Consider the following 25,530-nt stretch of genomic DNA (forward strand, 5'->3'; position numbering starts at 1 on the left):
ATATTAGTCTGTATTTCTTCATTTTCCTGTCAACCAGATAGACGGGTAAAAGTGGTCACAGTCAGGGCAGGGACTCTATATGTTATTTATTAAAAACTGTCGTATAGTTTTATCTTTACAGATCACTATCCTGGAGAAGGGAAAAAAGGGGTGGTTATTTTTGTTTGAGATGTCCCAGATGGAAAAAAATTGAGAATCACCTTTTTCAAACATACAAATCACATCTCTTTGATTCAATTTAGATAGCTTTTAATAGTGTGTACACAGAGAGCTAGAAACATAACTTTTTGTTTTGTTTTTCTCAATAGTTAAAAATATCCCACTAAAAGGAAATAAAATTAAGAAACACTTAGAGTAGCATACTAATTGACAAAATTGTTTAGCTTTAAAAAATCAAGAAAAGTCATCAGTGCTCTACATGAGTCAAATATGAGTGTTGTGTCTTAAATAGTTATCCTCTGAGATTCAAAAATGAATATTCAACACAATTAGAACAACTGAACCAATTTTCCCCTTTAGGGGAGGAAATGATAGATCAATACATGTTTTGCTGGAGAAGCAGAAAGCTATACAGGAAGAGGCAATCTATAATTTATCTTGACAGAATACAGGACTTCAAATAGTTAAAGGTAGATGTAACTTCATAGTTGCTTTTTTAAAAAAGCAACTTGATACTTTTCTTCTTTCTCAGGTGGTTTTATATACAAGTTATAGAGAATTCAAAATAAATGAAATTTTATGTAACTTATAATCAATTAACTCTACAAACGTGTCTTCTTTCCCCCTCTAATCAACTTAACTCTTTTTATGGTCTTGTATGCTCCCTATAAATGAATAAAAAGAAAAGTTTATACTTACTAGAAAGAACAGTTGTAAGGAAAATGTAGTCTGAAAAGGATATGAGTCCACATTCTCCAAGGGTGTAAAATATACTGCCTTCATCAGCAAATTTTTCTCGTTCCTGGGCAAATTTCTATTAAACGTATGGGTTCCACCGAAAGATAAAAAGATAGAATGAGAACATAAAAAGTTAAAAGTGAATTACTATTTATCTGACAGTTTTATGATATTTATCATAAGCATTTCTCTGATGGCCATTCCAAATTCATGGATCCTTTACAATTTTCAAGATGATTAAAATGATAAGATAAAAGATAATGTTTGTTTCAACAGTGGCTTAATATAAATATTGGAAAATAACTTCAATTTTATGAACTCCTGCCATTTAACATATGCAAGACCACTTCAGGGCTAGTTTTCTTAGCTTTAAAAACAATCTACCTTCTTCTTCAGAAGTATACAAAGTAGAAAAAAATAAAAACAAATAAAAAATTGTAAACGAAGTCAGTTATTACTGCCCAAGAAAACTATACTACTAGTAATTAGAAATGAAGAGGTAATCAATCATTTCCACAAAATGCTCAGAAAACTAAATTCTAAAATACTAATTTAAATTTTTCTTTATGATTCCCAAGAATCTTAGTTTTGGAATGTAAAACAGTTTGCAGAGTAAATAGCATCTCTAAAATATAATGGCAAATCAGACATGCATGCTAAACTTTTGGCGTGGTTTAATTTAATTATATTTACTATTATCTTGGTGGACGCTCCTAAATTTCAGCTATTTGATGCAACTCTCCCAAAATTTAGCTTTACTTTAAGTAAAAGTAAATATTTCTTTTCTTTAATCTAATCTATAAAGCTAACAAACAGAGTTAGCTTTAATCTATAAAGCTAACAGAGATAGTTACCACTTGTCTGGCAAGTGGTCTCTTCCCGGGTGTTTAAACAAACCTACCCTGTTTTCTGAATTCTTAGCCAAATTATAAACTTGGTGGTGACATTGAAGATATTTTCAAAAACTGAAAAGGATCCACCAAAGAGTTAGTTTTGAAACTAATTTTGTAAGTTCTGGGCCAACCAAAGATAGTCAAAGAATTATTCTGGGTACCAAAAAAAGATATACGAGGTTTCAAGAACCTAAACAAAGCGCAAAGTAATATCATGCAAGTGCAAAATAATAAGCAGCACTGCAAACATAATCTTGGGAGGAGTATCATGAAAACGAAACCAACAAGCACCACCACACCAGCATCCAGGTACACAACTATCCAATAGGTTACCTCTGTCTAATGAAGATCCCATCATACACCACAAAGGAAAGAAAATTGGTTAACCAACTGAAAACACAAGTACCAAGTGAATTATCATGATCTTAGTAAACCCACTCAAAATAGCCTTCACTGGCTATTTGTTTGTTCATATGAAACAGTAATCATAGAAAGGTAAAAATCCATAGTTAAATGTTAATAAAGCAGTATGAGGGTTTGATGGCAGCTTCTACTTAGGAAATGGCTTCTCTAACACATTTGTGGTAGACAGAAAGCATAGTCCTACTTGACAGCATTTAGAGATTACTTCTTTGAGCTGACAACAAAAATGAGCACATAGTCCAGTATGTTCAAATTAAGGTTAGATCTCCACACTTGATCTTCTACCAAGAAATTAAACACAATTTTCAGACCAAAAAAAGCTACTGGATGAGAACAAGAGCAGAAAAGCTTTTCATTGGGAAGGTAGTATTTTAATTTCTCAAAATAAAAGGAACAAATGGTTACATTTTTTACATTATACAAAATACTGCAAAAGTAAAGTATGTCAATAAGAAAAAATACACGAAATGAAAATCAGCTACCAAAGGCATACAAATACTAGCCAGAATAATAAATGTGTACAGAGGCTGACTACTTCATATTAATTATGTAGTCATCTTACAGAGTGAATGCTATAAGCAAATGAAATAAGTAACATATTAGAATCCAGAAGTTGAAAAACAGACAAAAGTCTAAGGACAGAGTAAAATGAGGCAGCTAAGCCAAAGATGCATATCTAACATTATTGTTAGAATAATCAACCGGACAATGCTGCTGCTCAGAAAGACAGAAAGACAAATCTAAATTGGTTGTTAATTTTTAATTTTGATATAATTTCAATGCAGAAAAGTGGAAAGATCCGTATAAGGAACTTTTGTATACTTTTTACTCAGATTTACCAATAGCTTACACATTACCTTATCTGCTTTATCATTTTATATACATATTTTTTCTTTTGCACTGTTTTGAAAGTAAGTTGAAGACACATACCCCTTTACACTTAAATACTTTGGTATATATTTCCTACGAACAAAGACATGTTCTTACATACCACTGTATAAATTTAATAAAACCAGGATACTTCATACTGATACTTACTATTATCTAATCCATAGTCTTTCAAATTTAGTCAACTGTCTCAATAATTTCCTTTATAGCTATTTCCCTCCCAGTCCAGGATACAATCCAAAGTCATAAATGGCATTTAGTTGTCATGTCTCTTTAATCTCCATTAATCCAGAACGACTTTCTTTGCCCTTCTTTATTTTTCCTTTGGAGGTTTATTTTTCATTGTTGATAAAATTCATAAGAGAAAATTCACCATTTTAACCATACAATAGGGTTGGTTTCTTTCGAGTAATATAATGTTTTCTAGGTTCATCCATGTTGTAGCATCGATCAGTACTTCATTCCTTTTTATTGCCAAATAATATTTTATTGCATGCATACAACAATTTGTTTATCCATTCATCCAGTGAAGAATATTTGGGTTGTTTCTACCTAGTGCTACTGTGTACATTCATGTACAAGTATTTGTTTGACTATCTGCTTTCATTTCTTTGGAGTATAAACCTTAGAAATGAATCTTACACCCTCAGGCAGGCTAAATGACTAAGGTCCTAGTCAACATTTGACTGCAACCTCATGAAAAAATCTGTGCCAGAACCATCCAGTCAAACCTCTCCCAAATTTCTTATTCACAGAAAGCACAAGACAGAAATGATTATTACTGTTTTAAGATACTAAGCTTTGGAATTGTTACTCAGCAATAGATAACGAATATAGTCAAATATATTTATTAAAAATATTTCTGCTGGTCTGTGGCTTATAATTTCTATTTTGACAATCAGTTTTTAATTTTCATGAAGTCTAATTTATCAATTTTTTCCTTCATGGTTATTGCTTTCTATATGCTAATAAATTTTTGCCTATCTTGTCTAAAAATATTCTCTTATATTTTCTTTTAGAAGCCTTATAATTATAGATTTTATATTTAGGTCTATGATCCATTTCAAGTCAATTTTGTGTATTGTGAGGTAAAGGGTAAGGTTTATTTTATGAAATATGGACATATAGTTGTTTTTAAACTATTTATTAAAAAACCAATTTACCATATAAGTGTGGGTCTATTTTATATTTCCTGATTTGAGTTGCACATTTTCTTTTGAAGGTATTTTGATTACTACCAAAATGAATGATTGTTTTTCAAAGTATAAATAAATACGGAATTGTTTAAATGGTTTAAAACGCAGCTTGAGAGACTCTGCATGAGATGCATTTGGGGTTATGGTTTAGGCCTACCTCCACCATTAGAACAATTATAAAGTGTGCAGAAATAATAAAGATGTCACTGAACAGACTTTCAATTGTATTATTAATTAAGAATTACTATTGGAACATATCTCCATAGGGGCTATATTATAACGACACTCTAGAATGTTAAATTCAGTTAGTGGGATTTTCTCCAGGAAGGAATTTCCTCCTCTACTGCATTTGATGGGATACATCTATATTTGCAACCCTCAGTCCTCTGAAGGAGAAAATATTTGTTCATGTGGCTATATATGAGACCTCTGCTGTACTGAATACAGTGACAGGGAGGAGAGGCCAAAAGAATGCCAAATTGCTGTATATAAGAAAAAACTGAAGAAAACATCCGGAAGAAACGATATAGAAGAAAAAAGGACCCTACAAAGATGAACAAAAAAGGGGAAGGAGATATGACGAGAGGAATAGAAAGTATTAAAGTCAGGAAAAATAGAGGAAAGAGAAAATGTGTGTGAATGTGTGTACACATGTGTTTGAAAGAACAGAGAATGTGTTTTACAATACCTCCTTAAAAATAAGGCATTTAAAGAGGACTTTAAAATTAGCCATGCTTTTTGAGGTGCCCTGTGCAGTATAATCTCCTAATTCTTTAGAGTAAAGGTCTACATTGTTCTCCCATGCTTCTGGAATTGGGGTTGGGTAGTAGGAGAAAGGGAGAGAAGTTACAGGCATGCTTTCTAAGGCATCCACTTGTCAAAGTGGTTCAGGTATATTTAGGATTTCACTTCTATTTGTTAACTCTAAGAATTTATGTGGGTTTTTGAGTATCCAAAACTCCAAAGATGATTCTTACAAAATTCATGACATATCACAAACACCAAAACTTTCATAAAACCATCAAATTTGATCCCTCAAATTATTTAAAGCTAGGAGAATTAAATAAGTATGTCAAAATTTGGGAGGAAATGGGAGTTACTAGAAAACCAACCTAAGTTGTGTGGCTGATTCTTAGCTGGTCTTTTTAAATCAAAGGGCTGAATCCACCATAAATTATATCCTCAGATCAACTAGCCATGACACATACAGCATCTGTGAAAATATTAATATTTGAGTTCAATAATGAATAAATTTTTAAGAGCCCTTAAGTATGGTGAAATGGAAAATCAAGATTCAAGGAAGGGAAGTTGAGGGAAGGTTTTTTTTTTTTTTCTTATTCCAAAAGTCTTATCAATATTTAATTTTGCAAATTGAGAATGTCAGGTTAAATGTTCCTTCACTTAATGTTTAATCTTTGACTAAATTTTAAGTCATTTTTTTCCTAAGCAAATACCATTTATACACTTCAGAGGTGATATGGAGACACAGTCTAAGAAAAAAACGTTTCTTAGCAGACTTGGTAATAATGTTCCATTTTCCCTCTCTCAGAGGTGGTTTAAAATTTTTTTTTTTTTTTACTAATGAACATTTATATTAGTATATATATTTTACTAGGAAAACCTATCATAAGGATTTGTGTTTAATTCAATATATATAATAAATTGAATATATATAATAAATAGACAAACCAAAAGGAAGAAATTTCTGTATATAAAAGTCAAAAGAAATATATTCCAATTCTATTGTAAGGGCATATAATGTGAGATTAAGTAACATATTAAGATATAGGTTCAGTAAAAAAAGTCATAGTAAGGGTCTAAGAGAAATGTGTTTCATATTAAAGTTCTTGAGTAAGAGTCTAACAATATGCCAGTATATATGCTGAAAAGTAAATAAAATTGGGTATTTTAAAAAGAGATTGTATTTAAAGATGCCTTACAGAGGTAACTTTTTTTATGCATCTTAGAAGTTACATACCCAACTCTATTCCAATCATTTAAATCTCTGAAATTAAGGCTATGAAAGCAGAATGCAGGTTAACTGATCAGAATAGTATTTCTATTCAATTTACTGACAAATGTTACCCACTTCTGGAGCACAAAATTATGCAAAAACATTTCAAAGCAATGTGCTCACTGACTTAAGTTGATATTTAACTGTTTTGCTATTTATTTACATGACCTAGTCTTTGATTTTATTTGCTTAGAAATTTAAAACATAGCTATAAGCTCAATACCACTAAAACATTCAAGTTACTGACCTTGAGTAAATGCAAATAAATAACCTTAAAGAGTACTGGTATTGATCTCAATTGAACCATATCCTGAATCTTTTTTATTTTTCAGATAAACAGAAAGACTTAAAGGTAAACTCACAGCAAATCATACCCTATATATATGTAATTGCTACACTTCTCAGTGAGTCTATACCTGAACTGTTTTACCAGGATGGTTTTGTTGCATTCACCATCTGGTTTCTGTCTGACCAATCACATAAATTTATAAAACATCTGGCTAAAGCTGCAGGTGCCATCAGGAGTTCTGGGACTAGGATTTCCAGACACGATTCAAACTCGTTAATACTCACTGTACTCAAACAATGAATCCCAACTGTTATAAGGTAGGTCAAAATAGAGTCCATAATTTTTGCCTTCTAGGATTCAATTGGATAAAGTCAAAAAGAAAAATCCTATCTAGGAGTTTAATCTCATTATTTATTCTAGTTAAGACCCAACTTTCAAGTTCTACCGTTCAAAATAAACATTTTCTATCAAACAGAAGTTGATGGACCATGTCAACAAAATAGATGCTACCATATCATCTAGAACCTCAAACATCTCTGGTATACAGAAAATCTAACAAAGAACACAACTTTATTTAAATTAGGATGCCATCCTTTATGAGACTGAAATAATTGGACTGTATTAACATTAACATTTTTCTATATTGCTGAAATATATTTCAAAGTTTATCTAAATCCCCCAAGAAATATTTGAGTTGTACTTCAAAAAACAAATTAATGATAATAATTTCTTCCAGAAAATGCGATTTTGACATATCATTTCCAAATGAGAAACAGTATTTCTACCTAAGGTTGGAGTTGAGGCAGGGAGGGTTGAAGTGTTAGAAGGAAAAAATTCAGCAGTTTTCCCATGCAATTAATATTCATACATCATTATTTAGTCGGTACACAGATAGATGCCAAAGCCTAAGATATTGATCTTAAACAATCACATTATTCCAAATCAAACAGAAAATGTTGCACACTTAAAGTACGTGTTATTCTTCTTCCCCCATCACATACCTGAATTTACAGAAAGGTAGCATTTGGGGATATGTCAGATAAAAATTAAAGTGAGATGTTTCTAATTTAGTTTATGATTTCTTTTTCTGACTCAGAGTTTCCAATCTTTTCAAAGGTAATATTGCTTTTGAGGCAAACAAACATAAATTACTGTGCAACAATATGTGGAAGGTGAATGCTTAAGATGCTGGAAACTTCACCCTGCCAGAAAGCCATTCTCTTTTCAGTCCCAATTCTAACCACTTTAGCTCTGAGAATAACTCCAGATACCTAAAATGCAAATGTTTTCCAATTTCATTAACTACATGGCTATAGAGAAAATGGATACAGATGAAGATGCTTAAAAAAAGTGGCACATTTGATTAGAGCGATGATAATAATTCAAAAGTCTACTGAAATAGCATTAACTTCAATGAAATGATACAACTTATTGAAGTGATTTATTTAAGTCCTCAGTATCTAATGAGGTATTATTGAAACCCTAGTGGGCAAAATCACCAACTCTATTATTTTCTACCACATTAAGCCTGTACACTTGCTTCAAAGTGTGTGATTATTTCTCTGGGTGAAAGAATCAATGTTTTACCATTACTGATTATATGCTACCTAAATCTATAAATTTAATTTTGAACTCTGGCCACTCAAATCCATCAGTGCTGAAAAGAACTGTCCTGAGCTTGGCAGCGGTCTTGGTTTTAGTCACATGAGTTATAAAAGGCTTCCCTATAACTTCGTGGAAAAACAACCTAACATACAAAATTTGAAAAATATGCTAATTTAGTATTTCACCTTCTCCTATTTGGAAAAAATTATTACCCCAAATGCTTCATAAGAACAAAAATAAAAGAATTTCACCCTGAGGATCTCTATTCATATCCTTGATTTACAACTGTTGTGGTTACTCTCATCCCCCAGAAAACCTTTTAGAGGAAGAATTTTAAAATCATTTTGAAATCAAATATATACAGGTATCCCTTGAACACCACTGACCATTAAAGACATTTCAAGAATTTAAAAATTATAGTTTGCATATTCTATGCCAGGCACTGTGCTAAGCACTTGCGTTATCTCTTTAAGTCCTCATTTCAATTTTATGAGGAAGGTTCCACTATCAGCACTTAACAGATAAGAAAACAAAGATTTAGAGAAGTTAAATAAGTAGCCCAAGGTGACAATGCTAAAAAGTGGCAGGACAAGTCATAGTCTGACTCCAGAACTCATGCCATGAACCATTCTGTGTTATATTGCATCTTGTGCACAGAAATACACCAGGTATCTATAGTGTTTGCAATTTCTGAAATTGTTAACGGGGGACTGAATATTTTTGGAGCAAAACATAGTTCAGTACTGTAAAATATTAACCCTGGGGCTTAGTTTGTATCAGGTTGGTTATCTTGAAATTTGAAGAGGAAAGTTTAGCGAATGATGTACGTGGACATCATATTTTTATGCCTTGACTTGTTCAAATGCATATTTTAATCATTTTCAAAATGAGTATCACTTAGAATGTAATGGTTCTTTATACTCTTCTTAATTAATAAATCTCAGATTAATCTATAATTAGAGAAACATTTAAGTTTAAAACTTTTAAAAATGTATCACAGCAAAGACAAATACACAAAGCGAGAAATCTCACACATTCTCTGCAACCAAAGCTCATCATTAGATATTTAGGCCAAGAAAGAACCCATTTTACCAGAATATGAGAAATAAATTGTATTGAGTAGCTTTCATAGACCTTTATTGTGTAACCCTAAAACACACTAGAGTGTTTCTGGTAAAATAATAAGAAAAAGTTAATTTAGTCTGGAACCAAGTCCTCTCATGTCAAAGTGAATTTCAAATCTTGTTTCATGATGAAAAGCTAAACATGAAGGTGTTAGAAATGTAATGGTTATGTTTAGGCTTTCAAATCAACAATGACAAATCAAATGGGTTCAGTTGACCCCAAATTCAAACGCAACAGAATCTAAAATAAAAATGTATTTAAAGACACTGTAAAAGAAGTCTGAATATTTGGGACAACCAAGTAAACCACACCCTCCTTGGGAGCTCTTACTGATTATATACTGTTTTTTTTTTAAACCTGAATAGTCAGACATGTGGGTTAAATAACAGACTTTAGTAGTGGTGGAACTCAGAGACTGGAAAGAGACATTATGGATACTGCACACAACAATATACGTATTTGAAACCATTCATAAGCTGCATCTGAAAAACAGCACTCTATGCTACCAGGAAAACAAGATGAATCCAGCCTTTCCACAGGCAACAGGAACATGGCATGCAAAGGAAAAATGCCTGTAAGGAAGCAAGCAAGAAAGCCCTTTTCTATAAAGTAACTGCTCACTGACCTTTGGAAGCTTAAAGTATTTATACTAGTGTCACCAAACTGAGTGTTATTTATAGAACCCAATATAGAGAAACAATTCCCCTACTACCTAGTCTAAGAAAAAATGTTCGTTATTTTTAATATAAAAAGCTTATTAACAAGATATCATTAATAATTTGAATCCTTGATCAACAAAGAATATACTTTCAATAGTCTAAGTTTAAAGAAGACTGTTGCCCTTTTATCGACAGTGGTGGTTGACCACTCAATGCAGTGGATCCCCAAGACTTCCAAGCACTTACCAACTCCTATCTCTTTTCTCTTCTCCTCATTCTCTAGGAAAGAAGGACATCTATCTGAGGCAAGTAATTTTAAATTTTTAAGTCTGAAACCAGACAATCATTAAAGAAGGAGAAGAGTTTTTAGCTATTTCTATAAACTGTCCTGCCATAAAGAATAGAAAGTGGTTTTCTTCAATCACAGGTGTTAGAATCTCATCTGATTTACACTCCTTACCATTATGGTTCTGCCACTGCTATTTAAAAATAGAACCTCTGGAATAAGAGAATTGATAATGGGATTATCGATAAACTATTTTGACATAATTAAGTATTTTTGTTGGTTTCAGAATGCAGTTAAAAGCAAAGATAAGATAATCTAGTATAGCAATAAAAGGATGACTGGTTTGGGGCTTGGAAATGGAACTAAAAATATATCCCATTTAAAGAAGCAAGGAAGCACCGGAAAAATGTTCTAGAAAAATTGAGAGCACCCTGTGATCTTCACTGATTATATCATTAATTATTTTAACCCAAAGGGCATTATAATTGAATTTAGTTTATATTTTTATTTAGAAATGCAAGAGTAATATTTTTCTTAAATGAATAAATTGTAATAATTTATAAGATATAATTAAAGAGTCTAAGCCTTCAAAAATCAATTTAAAAAGTACTCCTTAGGCATGTCTTTGAAATTCTCCTTTGTCAGCCTACAATCTATATATTCTTTTTCAAGGTTTTCTCCATGTATTTGCTAGCTTTTCCAAGTTAAAGTTATTGATTAGCTCAAAAAAGCAAAATAATAAAGTCTTTCTAAACGTTCCATCTCTTTTCTGCTAAGCCATTTTGTTGCACAAAGTACAACTAAGCAATTGCTTATCTGTATTTATTATGTAAAAATTTTCAAAAGAAAAACACTTAATTTTCACTTGAAGGTACTATTGTCTCACCATTCCTGTTACAGTTCAGCTAGGGACATGGCATCCCAACTAAGACTATTTAAATGACCCAATTAACGGAGTATCCTTTATACTATAATATAGTGATTAAAAGTTTTTTGACCTTTTGTGTGATACAATGTTGAAATTTCCTTTTAAATTATGCTAGGTACTATATTTTCCAGGACTTGTGCAGCGTTTGAATTGTCACATTAACGACAAAGTATGCTAATTTAAGTGACAGGGACAAAATCATTCTCTAAAGGGAGCAGGGAAAGGACATGAGCATGCACTTTACTGAATCTTTGTCCCTAAAGCACCATTATGGATTTGACTACATTAATTAATTTAAAGCACATGCTACTAAGTCAGTACCTGCCAGAAATCCTGATCAGAGATGAGAAAAAGAAAAAAATTTGACATTGTTTGATTATATGAACAAAAACTCCCATATCGGAAAAAATATATATATATATACATATATATATCACAAAACATAATAAAATATAAAGGACCAATTAAGATCTGTAATAAAATCACTGAACACCTGGAAATAGAAAATGAGGAATACTTAGAAATGTTTTATATATTATCTGCTAAGGGTACAATAAAATAAAAAACCCCCCAAAAATCCCTAACAATTGAATTCCTAACCTCCCCAAAATGAAACACATTTGTTTAAAAATTTCCTATTACCACAAAAAGAAAACACACAAGTAATTACCTGTTTCTTAAAGAAAAAAGAAAGCAAACATTTCATTTTTTTCCATAAGTAGTCAAAGCATTTCTTAAGGTTTTCCATTAGGATATCTCACTATTGTTTTACGGATATAATATTTTTTAACTTCATGACAAATTTGTTGTTTTAACACTCACATTAACATACAGGTAGCTAAACTTATTCAAGTTCAGAGGATTAGTAACTACTCTAAGAATGAGTTCAGAATGACAATTAGAAAAAGATCTGCAAATTATGTTGCACTAAATAAAGTACTATTCACATTAGTAATAAAAAGTCAGCCGTCACGAACACTGGCATTTGATGAAGCAGTTTAGGTTAGCTAATTTAGCTGGGTACCACTCCAAATACCTTCAAATATCAAATGATTTTAAAGATTTTTTCCAACAAATAAACTTCACTGGCTGTGAAATAAAATTTGACCTGCTTAGTAGGCATGATAAAAATTCTTAAGTAAAACAAACCAAGAAAGAAGGTAATATATATGACAACAACTAACTCCTTTCCTAAATTGAGTAAAGAGCTCAAAGTGATGGACATAGGTGTAATTCGTAGAGCCAGATATTTTACCTATTGCCCTGATTTTGCTGAGAAGGTAACTGACACTCAGAAAGGTTAAGTGGTCTTTTGCCCACAGTTATCCATCAAGTATGTGGCAGAGACCATATTTTAATAAAGATTGTCTATATACAAAGTTACACTCTTTTCATCTTGTACTATTTATTACACATGAAGTACAGCAATCTATAATGTATTTTTCATACTGAATTCAGCATACTTATAACAGCTACCAATTATTTACATACAGTTGTCAAACTCAAAATGAAAATCTCTTAGAAAAACTCTGGAGCCAGACTACCAATTTGTAATCCTTGCTCTACCACTTACTAGCTAAATGATCTTAGTTCAAAAAAAAACAGTTAAGTTACTTAACTTTTCTGTACTTTAACTTTTTGTTTGTAAAATAATAAAAATAGTAAACTATCTAAAGGAGTGGCTGTGTAGATTAAACGAGTTATTATGTATAAGCACTTAGAACAGTGCTTGACACATAACAACACTCAAAAATCCTCAACTATTCTTTTTATATTATTATAGGTTATAATTACCTCAAGAGACAAATAGAGTCAAGCATTTATCATTCAGAGATTTCACTTTAAACTGGAAAAATAAAATGCTGACAAGAATGAGTGAATGTGTTAATAGGGTTTTTAAAAAAGGGCTAAATAGTGTCCCCTAAAATAATATGACTATAAAATATTTGTGGAGAAGTTCAGACTTCAAGGAACTGAAATGCTTTATACATTCTCTTGGAATCAGTTATAGTTTTTTTTAAAGCAAAAATTTCCTTATTATAAAAGATAACTCAAATGAGACACTCTAAAGATGGGATTGACAGGGCAAATGAAAACAAAACAAAAAACATGGAGCAAAAGCAATAAAATTTTGTCTTTTTCATATTTATCAATAGAAAAACCTGAATAAACATATCAATTCATCAAGAATCTAGATTTGACTGATTTCGAGTTTCTAGAAGTCGAGAGAGAGGGAGGAAGAGGGAGAGGCACATACCTAATTAACAATTCAGAATTCATAAAAACATCATAACCTGCTACATAAATTTGAGCAGAATTAAAGCAGCTCAAATAAACATAAAGATTCACTAAACACTGTCCCATGATAATTTCAGTTCTCCCCCTGGCTTCTAATTTACATTTCCTTGATTTGCAACACATCTTACTCTTAGAAGACAAGAAATCTCTTATAAAACTTACTATATATGTCAAAGAATAATAATAATACTTGACTTTATTCCAAATTCATATTTTATCTGTGATATGAAGCAAATAATCACAATTCAAATAAAGAAAGCTTAGACTAAGAGAAAAATGTGTATTCACACTACCCATGGGAGACCAAGACTTTCCCCCAAAGGTAATGGTATTTTAAGGTTCATTTATTAACAGTGTTAAAAGACCTTTCACATAGTAAGCAATTAAAAGCATTTAGTTATATTAAAACTTTGATTTTCAACTATGGCTCCCATCTTTCTGCTGATTGTCTTTTCTGTTATAAAGACTATAATCAGTACTTCCCTTTCTAAGCTTTAACCATACTTTTATCTCTTTTACCTGAAAGTGGACAATTTTCATTTTAATTTGATATAAAGTGTTTTCTGTTCCATGTGACCAAATATTCTGGTATGTATCATAAAGGAGATGAAATAATCTCCTTTATATATTAATTCTTTCAAATTGGAGAGACTGTAAGGGGAATGTAATTATAAATAATGAAAAAATTCAATCCGGAGGCATTATTTCTGACATATTCAGGAGAGGTTGGGGGAAAAGGGAACTTGATAAGGAGGAAAGAATAAAAAATCTATTTTCTGAAAAAGAAGTACATGATGTAATGATCATAATAAACAATTAGTTTCAATGGTCAATTCCCTGTTACCTGAAAAAATAGAGTGAACTTTAAAGTTTTTACAAGAGAGAACAAAAGAGAATTACACCAAAACTCTAGAATATTGGCATTCTTTGCTTAAGAAACAATTTTACCTAGATCATGAAGTTTTCCACTGTAATTTTAAAAAACATAGTCGTATTTGATCTGGAAAAAATCATTTATTACATGCAATAGAAACAGAAAATACAAAACAATATTTCCATCTTTGGTAGACTGAGGAAAAAAAGGAGGAGAAAAAGAAATGGGAAATGAAAGGTATAAATCATACCAATAAAGACAGAAACTAAATGATTACATGAAAGAAATATTTGATGATTATATAATATAAAGGCTCCATTTAGAAATTATGCTTTGTTTCATAGACTAATTATTAGATGATTAAAATTAAACCCGGGAAAAAAACATAGTTTTCATTAAAGAAATAATCTAAAATTTATAAAATAACTGCACTAACAAGTCATAAGGTGAATGCATGGACACTGCAGGGGGAGGGTGTGTGGTTTTTTTTTTTTAAACCTATGGCGTATTACACAAAAACAAAATCTAGACCATATTTTATATTACCACCTACAAATAGTGCTAATACACTATTTATACTGATTTTTAAATATTCTCTAAGAGAAAATCTTAACTGCTTTAAGCTTTGAGGTTTTTAAACTTTTAAACCTAATGTGAATATTTTTTAAAATGTCACTAATTTATAAAATATATTCTTAGAACCAAAGGCCATTGACTATAGCTTCTTTATACACAGCCTGTGTTAGTAATTTTGAAATGCATAAATGATGTAAGTGCCAACAATAATGTATTTCATGACTTTTGCACAAAGGAAATTGCTAGTATCCTTAGAGTAAGGGTACATTAACATAAGGATGTGATGGGCTCTGAAAAACAGATCTTCCCCCAAATTCCAAAGCCACTTAATCAAATTCAGTTTCACTGGCTATCAGTTGAAACAGGAATGTTTCGTTTACTTCTTAAGAGAATTTTCTAGTCAAACAGAATAGGAGAAAAGATGACAGGTATTAAAGCAAGAAATAACTATCCAATTATTGGTCAACATCAGTTGGGTCATTCTTTTCTACTTTTCTTCTGGAGGTTGTATGAAGTTCAAGTGTAAATGAGAAAACACTCCAGGAAAATGATACTACTTCTACATTTGTTCTTGCTTTCAATGACAAATGGCTAAAGTGCAATTCAATTAGCAGGCAATAAAATAAGCTAGTGTTTTCTACTGGTCAAATGATGGACTTTATTAAATGGTGTATTAAAAGTTAAAACAATGAGGGATATGAGGATGGGAGTCAATATTTCTTTCTCTAAGCAGTTCATAACTAGTTCATCTTCCAAGTTAAAAAAAAAAAAAAATGAGACAGAAAGGGTGAGAGAGAAAATTACCCAGTTAAAAATGAAAGCAAGTTTAAAAGGAAATTCCTCTAGGATGTTAGGTTTCTACTAAATTCTGGCCACCATGTGCAAACTTTACTATAATTACCACACGAATCTGTTTTGTCAACAATTCAATAACTGTTCTAGGATTATATACTCTAGAAACTGCTACTTAAAAATTAAGATTTCCTGACAGAGAGAACAAAAGAGTCATGAAGATCCAAAGGACAATATTAAGATAGATAGTTGAGTAAGCACTGAGTCTAACAGTTATCAAATGAAAGATTTCACACATGGCAAAAATCCCTGGGAAAATGTCTAAACTGACAATCTTCATTATATTTAGGCTTAAAAACAGTATCAAAATTATTTTCTTAAACTTCATATGAAATAAAAGACAATTCATAAAGACATAAACTAGAGGTGAATTCAGTTTAAAAATTCTATTTAAGAAGCATAACCTTTGCTTCAAAACAAGACCTCAAGAATAGATTTGATGGAAATTATAATAGGATTTTGTGAAGAATCTGGCCAAAGGTATTAAATATGCACATCATAACATGGATGAAAGAGAAACTGTGTGCACTTTTGCTAGGGGACAATCTGGCTAGCTAGGGTCACTGGCTCATATATCTCCTTGTACGAGTCTCCCATTCCTCTATTCTTTTTCATATGAATCATACTTTCAAACACAATACACTGACATACCTAAATCCTGTCTTTCCTATTCTGATTTCAGAATTTTATGTTTTAGTGCACAAACATTTGCAATTTATGTAACCTGTTAAGTCTGCCTTCCAAAGACAGAAGCACTGCCATTTACGTCTCCATGGCAAGGTGGGCACTCAAATACTTTAATGTCTGATTGCATTTTACTTTGGTTATTTTATAAAAATAAGTGGATATCAGAAAAATGCAAATAACACCAAGAAATGCAGAGCTCATACATTTAATATAACTGAAACAAAGAAGGAGCTCATCAATCTTGCCAAAAGCTGCAAATTTTTAGCATCGAGTAGACAGTTACTGGCTGAAACAGGAAAAAATTAAAGAGCATGTATGAAACACAAGTTTCATTATGGATTTTAAATTTGGGAGATCTCTAAAAATGGAAAATCCCCTTATAAAATGTAATTTAGCTGTTCAACTTGCACATGTTCAACTTCTTTGTTTTCAGGTTTACATATGTACAACAGATGACTGAATTTTCATGCTACTCTGGATTCTTTTAGTGACCAAAAAGTGATTTGTTAAGTTGATTTTGCTATAAGACATTACTTAGTGAGTCATACCTCAAAGGAATATTGACTAGTTGATTTTTTCCAAGTCATCAAACATTTACTGGTCACCTCCTGTGTACCAGGCATATGTTGGACTCTGAGTGACACAAAAACAGATAAGACAGGGGCCTGACCTGCCAGAGACTCTGAAATCAGACCCTGACATCAGTGTCTGCAAGTAACCCCTAACATGGGATATCATGCTTTATCATACATAAAGCAGAGACACCAAGGATCAGAAGGAAGACGTGGTTGTCCCAAAGCAGAGTCAGGACTCTGAATCTAGGTCTCCTAACATCGAGTTCAATGCGTCTTTTTGATCATTGTTTCTTTTTAGAATATGGGACTTTATAAAGAGAATACCCACAGATAGAGGCCCTGTGCCACCTGAATGGGAAAGGTAATTTTTAGGCTGGAAGCCTTGGCTGATCTCTCAATTCCTAAGACAGCCGCTCACTCTTTTCACTTGTGCAAAATACCCTACACTTACAGCTTCACCTTACCAGTATACAGAGTTTACATAATTATGTAGGATTGACATATTCCTGTAATATCAGTTTCTACTAACCCTGACCTCTACCCATCTAGACTCTGTTTTGTGATCCTGCCTTTTTCAGCCACTTTATGATTTTCCTTCTGATTTCCTTCTTTTTAGGATTTGTAGAGCCATTCCTGGCTCTTTCTTCTTTCTTCCTCCTCTTTAAAATTGACCATTTACTTTTCTTTCTGACCCTGCGTAAAGTGTTCTTTCTCTTTTTGTAGAATTCAGCCTGAAAGGGAAAAACATGTTTAACTAACTGTTTTGAGATAATAAAATGGAAAGTTTCATTTTCTATACTTAAGAATGGCTTATTATATGATTTATTCAGGAATAAAATAAAGAATTGAAAGTATAATGCAAACTTATGTCAATCTGGGTGGTATTCATAATTATTATAAAAGCACTCGCAAGGACTTCTGTAATTTTCTAGTTAAGATTACTGCTATATGCTATCAAAGTTTGAGAAAGGTCAAATAGGACAGGTGTTTTTATACTAAATGTACTATTAGGGGGCTTATTAACTTTCATTATGGCTTTTGAATTAAAACTCAAATGTCAATGTACACTGAATTAGTCTCAATATGATCAGCAGACAACCCATGAGTATTTCTTTGTATGGAAAAATACAAGAATTAAGCAGAACCTTCTCTTGTAGAAGCATCTGAAGGCATTTACAGGCCTCCCAACCTAAGCAATACACTTTTTTGATAAGATAGACAAGCATTCAGAAATCTCTCACAAAATAATTCTAGAGGAATTTTAAAATCTTCTTAATAAGCAGGATATATATCTAAATGTCATCGTTTACTCACCTTCCCATCAAATCGTTTTATTATATACTGATCCAGGCCCAAGTCTGAAAAAGAGAAAAAAGTATATTTATAACTCAAATATTTATATATATTTACATATACATATTTACATATATGTAAATATATTTTTATATATTACATATGTAAATATATTTATATATTATATATTTATATATAAATATATGTAAATATTTATAACTGATTATAACTCAAATGAAACATAAAATGACAACTCTTAGTTTTGTTTTTCATCATTTAATTAAATGTAAAAGATGGCTTAGCCGCACCATTATTCAAAAGCCACAGGAATGAAAATTTTGTCGTACTTTCAGACTCAAAGTGTCAGTGCTAAAAAGTACTAACTTTTTATTTCACATATGAGAAGTGAGGCCCTGAGAGGAAAAAGAGGGTAAAAGCTCATGTGCAAACCTATTCCACAGCAGAGCCACATTAGAACTCTAGACTCTTCCCAGGGTAGTGCTCTCTTCATTACATTAGGTGCTAATTATCTCTAAATGAGGTGGGGGATATTAGTTCAATCTGAATACATAATAATTTTTGTATCAAGTTAAAGAGATAAGAGTTTAATATCAAAATAAATGTTTGCAACACACCTAAACAGATATTACCTTTTAAAATTGGGTTAAATAATAAATATTACCTTGGGACTACCTAGCATTGAATTCTAAGCGCTGTGAAAGATGTAAATAAATACATTAAGTGCCCTTGAGGGCAGGGATTCTTTGTATTTGCCCATTGCTTTACCCCAGCACTTGGAATAGTGCTTGATCAATAAATGTCTATTAAAGAATGAGTAAGATACAATTCCTGCCTTGAAGAATCACAGTTTAGTTAGACATATGCATGTAATAATTAACATTACAAGGTAGCATACGATTAATTCAGTAAAAGGGTGCTTTGGGAGTTTTTAGAGTGGGGAAATCAGTTCCCAATTATATTTATTTTTCTTGCATAATTACTCAGTTCTTTTCTTTGAGTACTCATTGTATTCCTGCTAGGTCAGGCCCTTATCTTAACTATGCCCACAGTATTACAATGATCAAATTATCATCGCTCCCAGAGGAAGTTTTTTGCATTTCTGCTTCTACACATTTAGTTACACATTCTCCTTATCTAAAATGTGTTTCATCTTCTAGAAGCCTGCCCTGAACAAAATGAACTATTGATTGCAAAAGAAAGATGTAAGGAAACAGAAGGAAATTTTAAAAATAAGACGATATTACAGTCATAAAGGCAGAATATGCTTTTCATTTTTTCATGTTCTTATTAGCTATTTGTATATCTCATTTGGAGAAATGTTTATTCAAGTGCTTTGTCCATTTGTTAATTGTTTTTTTTGGTCTTTTGTTGAGTTCTAAGAGTTCTTTTACACTTCTGGTAGTTTGTGTGTTTCTACGAATTTATCTATTTCACCTAGCTAATTTGTTGGAATACAGTTGTTCATGGTATTCTCTCATAATCCCTTTTAGTTTTCATAAAGTAGGTAATAATGTCCCTACTTCCACCTCTGATTTTTTCTTAATTGGCCTAGATAAAGGTTTCTCAATTTTATTGATCTTTTCTAAGAACCAACTTTTGGTTTCATTGATTCTATTGTTTTTCTATTTTCCATTTCATTTATCTCTGCTTTAACTTTTATTATTTCCTTATTTCGGCTATTTTTGTTTTTTAACAGGCATACAAATTTTATTAACATTTTTATATGCATGAGAAGCTTCACAAAAAAGAAGTGAATATTCCAATCTTTTTGGGTTTTGTTTGCTGTTCTTTTTTAATTTCTATAAGGTATAAAGTGAAGAAACTGACTTGTTTTATGAACTTATCTTTTAAATCATATAGGAAACAGAAAGGAATTACAAACCAAAAATAAAACAGTACTGGCTTTTATATTACCCTATGTAGTTACTTTCACTGGTCTTCATTATTTTAAAATTTCTTTGTATGGCTTTGAGTTACTGTCTAATATTCTTTCATTTCAACTTAAAGAGAGGGTCTATTAGCAACAACCTTCCTCCTTTGATCATTTGGTAATGTCTTAATTTCTCCTTCGGGGACTCCCATTATGCATGTTAGTACACTTGATGGTGTCCCACAGGTATCTTAGGCTCTGTTCACTTTTATTCATATTTTTTGCTTTTTGCTCCTCAGATTCGATAATATCAATTGACCTATCTTCAAGTTCTCTGATTCTTTATCTGCCTGCTCAAATCTGATGTTGAACTCTTCTAGTTAATTTTTTAATTTCAGCTACTGTACTTTTCAGTTAAAGAATTTCTATTTGGTTCCTTTTTAAAAATGTTCTTTTTTTATGGATATTCTTTTTATTAATACACTGTCTCCTTGTTCCCTACAGTTATTTGTCTGTTTCCTCTAGTTCTTTGAGCATATTTAAAATAGTTGATTTAAACTCTTTGTAAAGTAAGTGCAATGCCTTAGGCTTCCCTCGGAATGGTTTCTGTCAATTTCTTTTTTTCTGTTAATGGGTCATACATTCCTAATTATTGGTATGCCATGCAATTTTTTGTATTGATAATTGGACATTTTGAATATTACAATGTGGTTAACTATAAAATCAAATTCTTCCTGCTTCCCACGGTGTGATGTTGTAATTTGTTGAGGACTATTGTCATCACTCTGCTTAGTGATTTTTTCACACTATTTTTGCAAGACTGTACTCCTTGTCAATGTGTTGTCATTGAAGTTTCTGTTCTATTACCTAAGCAGTCAGCAAATGATCTGAGAGAGATTTCCTTAAATGCTGTAGGCAAAAAGAAATGAAAACAAAACAAAACAGAAAACACCCCAACTCTCCTAGTGTATGCAGACTGGCTCTAGCTGGGGCCCTTCTTTGATATTTAGCTAGCTCTCCTACAACTTTGCCTTAATTTTCAACTCCTTTTTGCATGGAGCACAAAAATCAGTAAGAAGTTCAAGCCCACTCAAGTCCTTTCTAAAGATGTATTTGGCCCTGAGCACGCACACTGCACTTTGGATATCACTGTATATGCGGTAGCCCTTCTAAGTTCTTATTTCCTGAAATGTTTTTGTCTTCAACTTCTGCCTTCTTAGGATTTTCAGTCTGTGTGCTATTGTCCCATCTGCCCTCTCTTGGCCCACCAACTACAGGCAGTATATGTTTTTTAATTTTTTTCAGTACATAACACCTGGGAAGCCAGTTCAGCTTGAGGTAGGTGACAAAAAAGGAAAGCCTTGGTGCTGGTCCCTCAGGGAGCTGCCAGATGAATCAAAATGCACAACCACGATTTTTTGAGAATGAAGTCTATATTGCCCCTATCCCTACCACTAAACTCCCCATCACCAGTAAGCCAAATTAGGAATGTGTGCTGCTATCCCCAAGGCTGCTCCTGAGCTGGGAAATAGTGTAGTAGGCAGGTAAGTAAAAGGCCACATAATACTTTCTTATCAAAATTTAGCAGCTGTAAATTTTTTTTTAATTAGATTCTAGAGTTCCAAAAAAGCTGCTTCTGCCCATTTCTGGCAGCTTAATGATTGCTTCAGTGGAAGGATTAATTCTTGGAACTCTTTACTGTCATTTTTGCCATCATGTCTCCCATATAATTTGCAAATTGTTACATTTAACTTATAATATTAAACCATTTATTTTATTCCCTCATATCTCATTTGTTCAGGCTGTTTCTTATTCATGAAACATCTTTTCCACTATTCTTTGTCTTTTATCCAAACTTAGATGTATTCTCTAGAATCCATTCCCCAAACTTTCAGATTTGGCGAATTGCCTCTTCCTTATATTGCCACAGCACCTTTGTTCTTTAACAAATCACTACATTGTTGAAATTATGTTACTGTCTCTGTCTTCCTCACTAAAGAGTAACTTGATGGCAGTCACACGTAATGCACTGCTTTCAGGAATATTCTCATTGCAGACAATGAATCTCTCTGCCATAGGAGTAGAACCTCCTCAACTCTTTTCCCTGATTGAGGACTGCCGCTTAGACTGCAGGCTCCTCTTCTGCGCTCCTAAATCCTATCATAATACCTGATGGTCAGTAGCTACACAGGTGAATAGAATTATTGCATGAATCTATAAAGTTTAGGCAATACACAGAAAGAAACAAAGTAGCATAAAACAAAATAAATATCACATATTATTTTTCACTTTAGCAACTTACTTTCTGGTTGTTTTTCATTAGGTGTTATAGATCGCACAAAATCTTGTGGAGTCATAAACACTTCAGATTCACCAGGCTCATTGATTATTTTCAAGGTGGCAAAATATCGGAAGATTTTGTCAGGTGTGGAATATGCTCGAATTCTATTCTCATATTCCATTACCTAAAAATCAGAAATTCAGAGAAGATTAATATTAAGCAATTCTCATTTTTATATTTTGTATCTCATTTTTTGGGAAATTTTATTATATCATTTTTTTCTATAACTTGTTTTTTTATATTAGAAACAAACTTGAATTTAAAAATCTTTTGAAGCTCTTTCTTTCAATATGCCATTCATAGTCCATTTGAGGCAATGTTTGTGTAACTTTTGTTTACATTTTTTTTGAAAAATTTTCTAATTTCTTAAATCACTGAAAGCTAGCAAAACTGAAAAATGTCATATGAGAATTCAAAAGGTCTCAGTAACAAAGTATAATGCCATATATATGGGTAAGCTATAGGTTCTTAAATGCCAAGTTTTTAAAAAGGGATTGATTTTAAGTTTTAACTTCTATGTAATTTCCTGAATCCTAAAACCAACAGACTTGGAGCTTCAGAGATCTGAACTGCTAACAGTCTTTCAAACACAAAGTATATTAAATAATAGCATAAAAAATAAAATCACATATCATGAAAGCTCAATTTTTAACAGGCCTGAAGCAGTAAGACTTTTACTTTTGACTTTAATAAAAACTGCCAGAGATCATTTATATACGCATATTTAGAAAAGGGCAGAGTTGGGAAGAACACAAGCAAATATTTGAATAGGAACAAAATCAAATAACGCTTACATTTAACTAAAAGAGCATAATGTTAATATGAATACACATTTTTTTTTTATCTGGAATCCAAGCCCCCTTCTGTACATGGAATATATAAAATACTATAATTTCTGCATAATATTCTTTAAAAATTTAGATATGAGAGAAATATTTTTCACCAAAATACCAATTACATAATACTTTGGTGAAGAGATTTCTCTCATACTTAAATTTTATATGTTGTGATAATCAATATAAATAGTATCTTATAAATAACTGGTTAGAAAATGTGTCAAGGCAATTGAAACTAAAAACCCATCGGTTCAACGTCTATAAAGTAATTCACTAAGAAAAAGATTATTAATGTTTTTAATTTGCCATACTGACATAGTGATTACTGTAACTGTCAGTCCTAGCTAGATGGTCACTTTGAGGTCACTGACAACAGCTGTTTAACTATAGTCTTTTTCCCCCTCAGCTTTATTGAAGTATAATACACAATTGTTCATATTCACATTGTCCAATTCAATGCGTTTTTCCCCCAATTTTAACTGGTATACAATATATTAATTTCAGTTGTATAGCATAATGATTAGAGATCTATAACTCATGAAGTGGTCACTCCACTAAATCTAGTACCCCTCTTCCCCCTTACATATTTTTTACAATATTGTTGACTATATTCCTTATGCTGCACTTTATATCCCCATGACTATTCTGTATCTATCCATTTGTACTTCTTAATCCCTTTGCCTTTTTTCACCAGCTCCCCAATACCCCGTCCCATCTAGTAGCCCTCAAAATAATCTCTGTATCTATGAGTTTGTTTCCATCTTTTTGTTGTTGTTTATTTTGTTCTTTAGATTCCACATGTATGTGAAATCATGTAGTATTTGTCTTTCTTTATCTGACTTACTTCATTCAGCACCATACCCTCTAGGTCCTTCAAGGCAATATCTTTTACCCCTTCTTTTTAGTCCATGTGTGTCTTTTAATCTGAAGTGAGTCTCTTGTAGGCAACACATATGTAGGGGTTTTGTTTTCTTATCCATTCAGCTTCCCTATCTTTCGGTTGGAGCACTTAATTCTTTTCTATTTGAGGTACTTGTTGATAGGAATGTAGTTATTACCATTTTTTATTCATGTTTTTGATACATGTTTTTTTCTTCTTAAAGCAGTCACTCTAAAAATTTCTGTAATACTGGCTTGGTGCTGATGAATTTCTTTAGCTTATTTTTGTCTGGGAAGCTCTTCATCTGTCCTTAGACTCTAAATGATAGCTTTGCAGGATAAAGTATTCTTGATTGTAGATCCTGGGTTTTCATCACATCGAATATTTTGTGCCAAGCCCTTCTGTTCTGCAAAGTTTCTTTTGAGAAATCAGTTGCCACTCTTATGGGCGCTCCCTTGTAGGTAACTAATTGCTTTTCTCTTGCTACAAGAATCTCTGCTTGTAGTTAACCTTGGCATTTTAATTATGATGTGTCTTGGTGTGGGCCTCTTTGGGTTCATTTTTTTTTTTTTGAAGGGGGAACTCTGAACTTCCTGTGGTTGTATGTCTATTTCCTTCACCAGGTTAGGGAAGTTTTCCATTATTATTTCTTCAAATATATATTTGACTTCTTGTTCTCTTTCTTCAGGTACCCCAATGACACGGATGTTGTTACCCTTAATTTTCTCCCACAGGCTTCTTAAATTACTATTATATTCTTGGTTACTCTTTTCTTGCCATTCTGATTGGGTGTCCTTGGCTTTTCCATCCTCTGTATCAGTGACTCAATCCTCTTCTTTATCTACTCTGTTGATTCTCTCTAATATACTCTTCATCTCAGATAATGTATTCTCTTTTTTCCCCCTCTTTAATCCTCCCCTCCACTCCCACCCCTGACCTACGGATGTTGCCATCTCCCCTTAAGAACTGGATCTCTGAAGGCAGGGCGTCTCTTCCTGTGTGCCCCTGAGGCCTGGTGCCTCCGGGGCCTGGTGCACTGGGGGTATGGTCCGTGGTGCCACCTGGGGTGCGAACCCAGGACCTTCTGCCTGTAAAGCAGGCATGCTAACCACTACACTATGGAGCCACCCCAGATAATGTATTCTTCATTTCTGACTGGTTCCCTTTTATAATTTCCATTTCCATTTTTATGTATTTTTTTTTATCTCTTTGTTCAAGTTCTCA

General features: G+C 32.3%; 1 protein-coding gene across 6 annotated transcripts in view; it reads right to left on the bottom strand.

The window, feature by feature from the left end:
- MICU1 (mitochondrial calcium uptake 1) overlaps positions 1-25,530 on the bottom strand; it is a 177,588-nt gene that overhangs the window by 95,493 nt on the left and 56,565 nt on the right. For 4 of the 6 annotated variants that reach the window (XM_039872078.1, XM_039872079.1, XM_039872080.1 and 1 more), the window contains 4 exons: positions 22,552-22,714; positions 18,380-18,423; positions 17,635-17,796; positions 859-973 (listed from right to left, as the gene is read on the bottom strand). In XM_039872078.1, the coding sequence (XP_039728012.1) occupies positions 859-973; positions 17,635-17,796; positions 18,380-18,423; positions 22,552-22,714 (484 nt within the window). The remainder of the gene's footprint in view (positions 1-858; positions 974-17,634; positions 17,797-18,379; positions 18,424-22,551; positions 22,715-25,530) is intronic. The other 2 variants (XM_039872081.1, XM_039872082.1) reach the window with 1 other exon arrangement.

Source organism: Pteropus medius, unplaced genomic scaffold (assembly GCF_902729225.1).
Source record: "Pteropus medius unplaced genomic scaffold, Ma_sr-lr_union100, whole genome shotgun sequence".
Classification (NCBI taxonomy): domain Eukaryota; kingdom Metazoa; phylum Chordata; class Mammalia; order Chiroptera; family Pteropodidae; genus Pteropus; species Pteropus medius.